General features: G+C 37.7%; 2 protein-coding genes across 2 annotated transcripts; one reads left to right on the top strand and one right to left on the bottom strand.

The window, feature by feature from the left end:
- Positions 1 to 531: 531 nt before the first annotated feature.
- On the bottom strand, positions 532 to 4,730 carry LOC122761689 (cytochrome c oxidase subunit 7A2, mitochondrial). The gene is made up of 4 exons (XM_044016929.1): positions 4,626 to 4,730; positions 2,305 to 2,391; positions 944 to 1,028; positions 532 to 796 (listed from the first exon to the last, which is right to left on the bottom strand). Exons 1-4 carry the CDS (start codon positions 4,638 to 4,640, stop codon positions 738 to 740), a joined length of 246 nt encoding a protein of 81 aa, XP_043872864.1. The 5' UTR covers positions 4,641 to 4,730; the 3' UTR covers positions 532 to 737.
- Positions 4,731 to 5,425: 695 nt separating this feature from the next.
- On the top strand, positions 5,426 to 11,026 carry rnaset2l (ribonuclease T2, like). The gene is made up of 9 exons (XM_044016928.1): positions 5,426 to 5,533; positions 6,465 to 6,665; positions 7,282 to 7,349; positions 8,432 to 8,489; positions 8,576 to 8,643; positions 9,236 to 9,349; positions 9,538 to 9,586; positions 9,824 to 9,898; positions 10,699 to 11,026. Exons 2-9 carry the CDS (start codon positions 6,486 to 6,488, stop codon positions 10,903 to 10,905), a joined length of 819 nt encoding a protein of 272 aa, XP_043872863.1. The 5' UTR covers positions 5,426 to 5,533; positions 6,465 to 6,485; the 3' UTR covers positions 10,906 to 11,026.
- Positions 11,027 to 11,303: the final 277 nt, after the last annotated feature.

Genomic DNA, 11,303 nt, shown 5'->3' with positions numbered 1-11,303 from the left:
TTTATTGTCAAAATTTGGACGACATACTAACCTATGACTTTTTTGGTCAAATTTTGGACGACATGCTTTAGTATGACTTTTTTTCCAAGATTTGGACGACATTCTAACCTATGACTTTTTTTTCACATTTTGGACGACATACTAACCTATGACTTTTTTGTCATATTATTGTATATGACTTTTTGACTTTTGGATTATACCTGAATTTACTAACCTCTGACTTTTTTGTCACATTTTGGACGACATGCTATAGTATGACTTTTTTTGTCACATTTTGGACGACATATTAACCTTTGATTTTTTTACAGTACAGTTGTTTGATTTCTAGTATGTTGGTAGTCATAGATATCATGAACATAGCCTAGCCAGTCTGTTTCAGAACTTATGGAATTATTTGTTTTTATTGCAAATCAAATTTGGGAATTTCTTCGATGTCATTGTTGTGCTTTTAATTTGAAATGTCTCTAAACTGTACAGTAAAATTCAGTCTCCCTGACAAAAAAATGCAAAATTGAATCTTGAAACATGAACACAGATTTATTTTTTATTTTTTTTATTGAAGTGAAATGCTCCTTTACATATGTTTTTTACATGTTCACCACTGACATGATGAAATAAAGGTTTAGATTTAAAAACAATCAAATGAATTGTAGTTACTGTACACAACAAACGTGCTTCGAGTGTCGTTGTCCATGTGTCCATGTGACCGACTGAACCCGGTGAACAATGTTTTCTCACTAATGTTTCTTCTGAGGCATCGCGGCCATGAACAGCAAGTACAGACTGTAGAAGGTTCCTGTATACACACACACATTTAAATATGAATGACATACACTCACATCTATTTTTCATTTTCATGTTTGAATCTACAAAAATTAAGAATCTTTGACTGTTCTGGTCATAAACTTTGACCTGTACACTGGACATGTTTTGTTTGTGTTACCTCCGATGGTCAGAGTCATGGTGGCTCGGTAAAAAAGAACATCACGAGTTCCTCCCTTCAGGTGGACCGGCAGTCCATTGTCCTCCTGTAACCATAGAAACCGCACAGGTTAAACACTCTTTGATATTGTGTTAGAGCGACTGTTCACAGGTCACCTTTTTAAAAGTTATTGTATTCCACAAATTACTGAATTCAAGTGACTGTGTGTTTTGAGTTCATCATAAGTTTTGGCTTTCTTGTTTTTTAAATGAGTTAGATTTACAGCAGATTTGATGGTTTTTATTAGTTTTTATTTTTTGTAAATGCTTAATTTTTTTTTTTATTTAAAGATGCCATTTTAAAAGTAAATTAGGACACATGAACATCCATCCCTGAATCAAATACTACTGACGGGTCATAACACCAGATGCCAAATGGCCCAGGGGCTCACTGAGTGTTTAGTTTGGTTTAGTTTGGGTCTTTTTCTCAAAAAGTCCAACTTTTTGAGAAAAAGGCACTGAAATAATATCATAATATTTATGATCATATTTCACATCAAGTAAAAGTGTTTGTTTTGATTTGGAATGATAAATAGTTCATAATATAATATTATATATATATATATATTATAATATATGATAGAGAAATAGCTCATTATCACTCTGGTCTATGGTCTGAGTGAGTGAAGGGGGCGTGGCTTTAGCCTATAGTTGTGGGTCTTCTGAATCACAGGCTTCATTCAGGTTCCCATCTGACTTTTTTTCCTTGATGTGACGCAAATCAGATTTTTCAGGGGAAGGGATATCAGCTTATTTGCCTTTATGAAGTGTTGCTCAGTGTCTTCATATGGGCAATGGGACAATGGGAAAAAAATGAAAGTAAATGAAGGACAGTGTTGTCCCCTCTGGCTAAATCCCACCCATGCATTTTACTGCAATATCTTCCATTTCTGACTAAACTCTGGCATCAATATCCATCCATCTTCTACCGCTTTATCCTCCACATGAGGGACAGATTGCTAGTCATCACAGGGACACATATAGAGACAAACAACCATCCACTTTTACACCTATGTTCAGTGCCCTCAAATCTGCATGTTTTTGGACTGTGGGAGGAAACTGGAGAACCCGGAGAACAGCCACGCACACATATGGAGAACATGCAAACTCGTAAATGATGTTAGCTGCTGTTGTTGAGACATGCAGGTTCAGGTTTCAGGGGTTAGGGTTAGGGATTTTTTTTAGCAATTTAATGTTTAATGTGATTAGAACCAAACCTCAGTATCAGGTCTCAGGTCCTGACCCTGAAGTGACCCCTGTTGACGTTTCCTCCCCTCTGTGATCTGACATGTTACCTGGATTAAATTAGATGGATTGTTTTACCTGGAAGATTTTCTGGGCCTCAGGGACTCTGTTCTTCATTTGTCTGGCGGAGCTGCTGAAGGCACGTCTGGCCAAAAGTGGAACTTTCTGCAAAACACAAACACACACACACACACACATATTGGACACATTTTCATAGAAAATATCCTGATGATGTTCAGAGTGAGCAGTCACAACTCATTCAGTTTTCAGGCTAATTTTTTGCTGTTAGTGTTGGAACACACATGAGTTTCCAGCACATTAACATGTGTTTTTTATTCTGAGAACAGACATAAAACAGACATAAAGACTATGACTCATATTATGGTTTTTTGATCAATATTATCCAATAACCTTGTTAGATAAAGATGTTACAGTAAACAGCAAAATAATACAAAATGACACACTTATAAATAAGTGGTAAGTGGTATATATATATACATATATATATGTATATATATCAATATATACAATATATAACAAATATTTCTAATTTAGTATCTATCAACTAAATTGATAGATAAAAACTATATGTATAAATGTATTCAATCTACTTTATCAGATGAAAATAAAACCTCCGGAAACATGATATCTTTGGTAAATTACCACATAAACATAACATTTATGTAGGTAGTGTAATGAAAATATACAGCAATAATAGTATGATTATAGAATTATTATACATTGTATATGTTGAACATGATGTCATATCACTTGCTATCTTTAGTTAAATTAATTTTAAAGTTTTTTTTAATTTATTTATACATTTTTTCGCCCAATACTTTTCTTCTTTTAGTTAATATCGCTGCATTATTATTTGTTATATATTGAATATATTAAAAAAATCTTGTTGTTAGCAGTTAATGACATGCAAATGAATTGTACTAATGATAACAAGTGATATGTAATTGTGTTCAACATATACAGTGTATATTAATGGTATAATGATTTTTTTTAATATATCAACTTTCTATTTTCACCATTTTCACATACATTATCTCTGTTTTAATCTGTTAAATGTGAGCGTGTGATGGCGGAACAGAAACGTTTACAATTTCACAACATTTTCATCGTTTCAAACTGTGTGTTGAGGTCAAATGATCAAACATTGAGGGGGGCGACATGTTCTGGTTAAAGTGTCACAATATGTGACAGAGAAGAAGAGAAAGTGACTCTGAGGCTGAGTTTGTTTATCTGTATCTCACAGCTGACAGATGTGGTCAATGCTTGTTTTCTCTTCTTGTTTTACATCAAACATCAAATCAAAAGAAAGACAGTGAAAATCCATCACCCAAACATACACTTTCACAGATGTCCTGAAGTCCCTTTAGTCTCACTGTGACGCCAACAAAACTGATTCTAATATTAACGTTCGACTGATTGACTTCGGCTTAAATGTCTTTGTTTTGTTTTGATTTAATCCTCACAGTTGAGGAACGACACAACAGCTTCAGAGAGGAAAGAAACAATATGATTTGAATGTTTGCAGTTTAATATTTGGTTACTGTTCACACACTGAGCACATATGAAGGTGACACCGGTCTCCACTTCCTGCTCTGACTGCTCCGTTCAGGTGAACTGTGACTTTTCAACTGTTCACTGAGGTCATGCATGAACCTGACACTTCAACCAATGGAAGCAGAGTGGAGAGGACGTACGGGTGTGTGGTGGTGGTGGTGGGGGTCATTACCAAACAGTCTGCTGTGTGATTTCCACTTTGAGCAGACAAACATAGACATAAATGCCTTTTTGGTTGAACTTGAATGAACTGAGCAGAGTCTGTGAAACACAGAGTTTGCCTGAACTCATCATCAGAGTTTTATGGAAGAGTGTCACAGAGAACATAAAGCTGGTGCAGTTTAATAAAGTCAAAGAGTTTATCTGTAGTTACCATTATATCTGACAACCGATACAGGGTTAAACAGTGCAGCAACACAGTCAGTCATAAATCTGAACTATCCCTTTAAGTAACTCCAGAAGCATAAAGTGTGTGTGTGTACGTGCCAAGCTGCATTGTCAGATTAACATACAACCACAGGTGTGTGTGACAGAGTGTTAGAGGTCATGTGAGGGCACTAAATATGTCTTCATGACTCTGTATATACACTATGACTGAGGCTGAAATGACACATAGCCACTCATTTCTACCCTGGTCAGAGCAAAGATCAGGCCTCAGTCACTTATCCTGACCCTCACTCACACACACACACACACACACACAACAACAACACACACACAAAAACTCTTCTCTTCCTGAACCATTTTCTTTTTTTTGCTGAAGAGATTCCAGATGCTTCACAGTAACAAACAGACAAAACAGGAAAGGAAACTGCTGTAGTTACCAGTAGGTGATTCATGTCTGTAGTCTGTAGTGTGTTTGCCGAGCTGTGCTGCCTCGATTTACCCTCACAAGGACATGCGCACACTCATTTACACACACACACACACAGAGTATCAGTTCATCTGAATCTGAGCCAAACTACGATCTCCTGCAGAGGCCAAACAGCACAGACAAAACTGCCACCTGAACCTGAATGAACAGGTGTTTCTGATGGACTCATCTGTAAATGTCAATAAAATGTATTGTTAATCACCAGCATCTGTAGCACAGATCCAACACAAGAAATAATACTAATACGGTTTAGATTGTGACCAAGGAAAACATGCAAACATCATCAAACATCAGTATAACAACAGTGTCAGAACATTAAAATTGTCATAGTATATATATCTAAAAACATTATCAATAGTAAGAAGTAACACAGTTGCAAAGTTGTCACAGCATAATAAGAAGTTTTTACAACTTTTTGACACATTATACTATGATTTTCTTATGACATTTTTGACACCTCAAATGTATCAAAGTCATAAAAACCGCATCAAAAACATCGTAAAACTTTTTTATTGTATGGTAAAAAGAAAACTGTTTAAACATCATTGTACAGGAAGGTACAAAAGCAAGTTAAAAAATAAAGTTAAACTTCACTTTTTCATTTGTACATTTTTAATTGAGGGAAACAAACTCACTGCGTTGATACATCTACTATATTTACCTTCGGTAACAGGAAGTGGACTCACGCTGTGGTTTGATTGGCTGAGCTGATGTGACACCTGTCGCAGCAGGAAACTGTTTTACTTCCCCAAAACACGTGCAGCTCAAATGAAAGCACGACAACTTGGATTTCTCGTTTGTGTTTTGTGAAGCATCGAGAGCATTGAGCTCAGAGCAGCAGCAGCAACTTCATCACAGGTAAGATGTTTTGGGGGTCTGTTTTCACAAGATTTTTGGGGGTCTGTTTTCACAAGATTTTTTTGGGTCTGTTTTCACAAATTTTGGGGGTCTGTTTTATTTTTTGGGTCTGTTTTCTTTTTAGGGGTGTGTTTTTTTTTCTGTTTTCACAAGATTTTTTGTTTTCACACTTTTTGGGTCTGTTTTCACAAGATTTTTTGGGTGTGTTTTCATTTTCACACTTTTTTTGGGTCTGTTTTCACAAGATTTTTAGGGGTGTGTTTTCACACTTTTTTTTGGGTCTGTTTTCACACTTTTTTTGGGGGTCTATTTTCACAAGATTTTTTTAGGGGTCTGTTTTCACACTTTTTTTGGGTCTGTTTTCACAAGATTTTTTTTCTGAGTCTGTTTTTACAAAAAAAAATAGAAAATCTTGTAAAAATAGACCTGAAATTTCTTAAATTTTTGAAATTTACACAAAACACAGAACTATGTTGGGAATGACTTCACATAATTATTTCAAACACAGGTTTCTTGAGGTTGGGGAGGTTTTTAAATATTGCATTTGACGTAGGATGTGACGCTTGTTTTTTGTTGACAAAATTATTAAAACACCCTTGATCTGAAGTGGTGTTCACTGTGAAAGACAAAAAAAAGAATATATATATATATATATATATATATATATATATATATATATATATATATATATATATACACAGTATATATATATATGGAAAATCATATGCAAATGAAAAATATAAACATAAATAAAACTACAAAGATTTCTCTGTCCTCCTCTCCTTCTGGCCCTTTACTTTCCTGCATCTTCATTCTCTCCTTATTATATATATATATATTTATATTAATATTTAATATAAACGTATCAAACAATAAAAATACACTGTCTGACTAAACTGTATTGTTCATCTGGCCTTTTTTATTCTTAAAGTGAGTTTGGATCATTGAGGACATGAGGAGCCCGGTGCTGCCTCTGCTGCTCAGCTTCTTCCTGCTGCAGGTGCTCGTCAGCGCCACACACTGGGAGGACTATAAATATGGCCGCCAAGACCTAGAGCCACTCAACAAAACATCATACTGCACCTGGAAATGTCTCCTGTTCACGCTGCAATGGCCCGGAGGTTTCTGTCAGGTGACACGATTATAGTCATCACAATAATCACAATAATATAATTATTATCCCTCAGAAGAAATTAGGGGGGTAAAGAAGGCAGAAACGAGGGCTGAAGAGACTGGAAGGACAGAGGAATGAAGGAAAGGAGGCACTCCAGAGACAGAGGAAAGGAAAGGAGCAAACGAGTAAGCAAATTAGGGGAGGGACGTTGGGAAGTGATTGGGAAGAGATCAGAAAGAAAATAAGTGTATGGAAAAGAACCAGAAAGGAAGCAAAGGAGTGAGCAACGGAAGAAGATAGGGTGTAAAAGAAGGAAATGAGGAGGTATAGGGAAGTAAAAGAGAAAGTAAAGGATAGGAACTTAAGCTGCTTAAAGACAGAAGGAGGAAGTAAAGAAAGGGCAGATATAAGGACAGAAATATTGAGAAGCGAGTAAAAAAGGTGACAAGAAAGACAACAGGAAGTAACAAAGAAGTAGGGAGGTAAATAAGGAAAGAGAAGTAGGAGAAAGGAAAGAAAAAGGTGTGAAGGGAAGGGTAACTGGCTCCAGACGATATACAGTATGCTGATGTTCAGCATAGCAGCTGCTGATGTCACAGGTATGATAATGAAGTGTCCTTCTGTCGTCCCTCAGTCTCTGAACAACAAGACAGAATGCAGGATTCCTCAGAGCATCAGCAACTGGACCATCCACGGCCTGTGGTAAAAAAACCCTTTATATCAAATTCAAGGACTTTCCAGGGCCAATTCCCTCAAATTTAAGGACAGAATATAACACAGCTTATGACAGGAGGGCAACTTGTAAGAGCCGTTTTGTCCAGTGATTTGTCCTTGTGCTCCTTGAAGTCAGTCTTCGTAATTTTCTTCGGTGAGACAGAGATCCTAGAATTTGCATTTCCCAGGCATCACATCCTAATGTGCTCTCTCTTGCTTAACTTTACTCACTCATTGTTCTGCATGGAATCTCACGTGGAGAGAGACAGTGGACAGTGTCCACAACACCACTACTAATTAAGACTGGACCATGGACGTTTGTTCTGCGTAGGCCTAGTCTACGTAAATCAAGCAACGCAGGGCATGAAACAGTAGGTGGCACTGTAAAACAAATAAGGGAGACATTTGCATAGATATCAACTGAACTTTTTTCTTGCACAAAATTCCAGCACTTTCAAAGACCCATTTCAATTTAGGACGAAAATCTTTGAAGGGCACTGAATGTTTGCCGAATTTTTTCATTCCCAAACTTTCAAGGATTACAAGGACCTGTGGGAACCCTGGTTTAATATAAATAAAAGAGCCGACCTGTAGGACAGTGTATGGTTACTTTGGAGGTAACTGAAACTGTTTGCTTGAAAATGTTTCACAACTTTTTAAAGTTTTGTCAGACAACAATTATAAAATCGTTAGAACTGTGAGTTCTGTCAGAATTCATTTTAGTGGCCAAACATGTCACAAATCAAAGATGTGCCTCAAACAACGGACATCACCTGTCTCTCTCTCCACATTAATGAAAAAAATGCTTTTCAATCCTTTCTGATTGTCTATTGATAGATTCTCCTTCTCCCATGTCCTTTGTTTGGGAGTGTTTCACACTGCAGTTTGATGGATTATATTCTTTTTAATTTTGGACAAAATTGTTTTTAGTCAGCATTTCAACTCACACAGGGTGAACAGAAAAGATTATTCATCACTTGGTGTTTTCAGAGCCAGACTCGAGAAACTTACCTTTGTGTCTGATTTGACTGGCTGCTCCTCTGTGTGTGTGTGTGTGTGTGTGTGCACAGGCCTGTTCGAGCCAAACACTGCTGCAGCTGCTGGCCAATGTTCCACTCTGATGTCCAGGTGAGGCACCGTTGACCTGTGACCCTCACGTGACGACTCCTTCTGAGGCTGAACTCTGACTGAACAGTGTTTGTTGTGTGATCCAGGAGCTGGAGGCGGAGCTGAATGAACAATGGCCGTCCTTCGTGAAAACCAAAAGCAGCTTCCACTTCTGGTGCGAGACATCAAATCAATATCTGTCAGCTGACCGGGAATAATAAACGTCTTGGTCTCTGCCATGAACCTAAAACAAAAACGACACATTAGCTCCTAAAACCGAAGACAAACCATCTTGATCACCCCCTAGTGGCTGGTTACTGTATAGGTTATAAATCCTGCTCCTTACAACATAAAAATCATATCAAATTCTTCTGATGAGGTCAACCCAGAAGTAAAAATATATTGAGTAGCCACCAGGGGGCAACCTTAGTTAACATCTTTCTGAGGAGTTCCATACTTGCCAGTTTCAGGTTTTCCTCTTCTGCACACAATTTTTTATAAAGTTTTATATAATTTACAGTTTTATAAATTATGTCACTATTTAGAGGAAAAGAGACGACTCAGCACGACACGTGTGAGTGGACACCAGTGTGATTGACAGCTGGTATCGTCCAGTGGGTCACAGCAGACGTCGGTTGCAAAAACTCTAAATTGTTATACAAAATAAGAGTTTAGATTGTTGTGGGTGACAAAACGACTGGTTGTTGCTTTGTTAGCAGATAGGACTTACACTGACGAGCGTAAACATCTTTGTTCGTGTGGCGCAGGAGAGACGAGTGGAAGAAACACGGAGTGTGTGCAGGCTGTGTCGAAGGCATGAACTCTCCTCACAGATACTTTCAGATCTGCCTCAAACTACGAAGACGGTTCAATATCTACAAGTAAGCGACACACACACACAGACACACACACACACACGCAAACTAACCATTTAAATAACCTCATCCTCACACAGGCTTTTGAAGTTGTCCACATAACAAAAACTGGACCAAACAAAGGCTTTGGTTTGGTGAATCAAATGTAGCGTTAAGACTTTCAAAGTAAACTTTAATGTTTGTCTGTCGTGCAGAATTCTGGAGGACGGCGGCGTCGTTCCATCCTGCAAGCGACTGTACAAGGTAACAACACATTTACTGTGTTATCATTTAAAATGAGTCTATTCCAAGTCCATCGAAGGGCCAGCATGTAGAGACCAACAACCATAAACTCTCACCTTCACACCTATGGTCAATTTACAGTGCTATAATCTATCATTCCCTGTTCAAAGGTCCTAAACTATCTCCTTCATACTGCTGTGTGTTGTTTGATTAACAGTGAGTATAAGATTTGCTTCCTCTTTGTGTTTGTGTGCACAGGTTGAAGAGGTGCACAGTATCCTCACTCCACATCTGGGCGAAAAACACGAGATACAGTGTGTGACTGACAGTAAGGTCAGTTCTTCCATCACCGTTCTAGTATTTTAAGTGACTCTAATCTTCACGTGGTGCAGGCTCTGAGCCTGTGAGCTTCAGGAGCAGATGTAAACTTGGAAAAAAACTCTCTTTTGAACCCACAAACACTTGAGTCCATGAGTTTTCAGTGATATTTCATCTCTGCTCTCTTTAGCCAAACCTGTGAATGATGTCACTGCTGAGCGCCATCACAGACACTGTGTCCCGAAGCTTTTCATCACGTTTAATAAGCTGCTTTATTCTTGGATTCATGGAACTCAGCCAACATTCGTTTTAATGTTTACACCTGTGATAATGTGAATGGATGCTGTGCAAAGTGCTCATTATGTTAAATGAGCCAAATCCCACTGTCCATAATATGACTTTATACGAGTATATGAGTACTATCAGGGCCAAACTATAGAGAAAATATAAATTCCTTTTTCATGAGTGAAGTTGTAAAAAGAGTCCTATTTCGAGGAATAGTTATAATAGTGTGAAAAAATATATAATATTATGGGATTGTTGTGTCATTAAATGATGAAATGGAATATTATAATTATAATAAAACAGCAAAACAACATATATGTAACCAGATCATCTTTGCTTGAAGAAAATAATTATGACTTTATATTCAAAAGATTGGAAAAAAAACATCTTCAGTTTGGCCCAAATACTCCATCACACTATAACACCAGTGACATTAGAATTTAGAATTTAGTGGAAAAAGTAGACCTACAACAAAATCTTGTTCAAAGCAGTGACTGTATCTCACCTCTATTCTTCTGTCTCTACCTCAGGAGAGAGAGGTGTGGTTTCAGGTGAAAGTTCCTTTGGCTCAAAACCTGACCCTCGGCTGCCATGGCGACACAGAAAAGGACCATGGCACTGGTGCTGGTGGTGCTAGCCCGGAATGGATCCCATCTCCCGGACATCCCTGTCCTCCTCAGCTCCCGTTCTACTACTTCCCAATAAACTACAAGCAGCCACAGCAGCCGTGTGACTGACAGGAGAACCACAGCAGTGACTGCTGCAGATGACACCTACTGCTAATGAGGGATACTTCAATGCAATGCTTTTTAAAATAATTAAACAAATAAACATATACTGATCAGCCACAATCTTAAACCCAGTTATCTGTGTTATTTATTTGGCAAATAACAAACTGAATTCACCCACATTTGAGTCAAAGTCCTTCTACATACTGGTGTATTAACTGCTGTGGCTTAGAGTGGTCGTCGAATTAAAGTATAAAGCACTGTACATACAGTTTCTAGGCTGTAGCATGAGTAAGCACGTGTGTTAAAAAGGGATGAGGAACTCCAACTAGACCTATGGTTTCAAGGTGTCACAGCTGAAAAAAGAGGAAGTGAGTATGGATGTGGTTCATGTGTGTTTATGTTCT

This window comes from Solea senegalensis, unplaced genomic scaffold (genome assembly GCF_019176455.1).
Source record: "Solea senegalensis isolate Sse05_10M unplaced genomic scaffold, IFAPA_SoseM_1 scf7180000014889, whole genome shotgun sequence".
NCBI classification, from domain to species: domain Eukaryota; kingdom Metazoa; phylum Chordata; class Actinopteri; order Pleuronectiformes; family Soleidae; genus Solea; species Solea senegalensis.
This window is presented reverse-complemented; position numbering and strand designations above follow the sequence as displayed.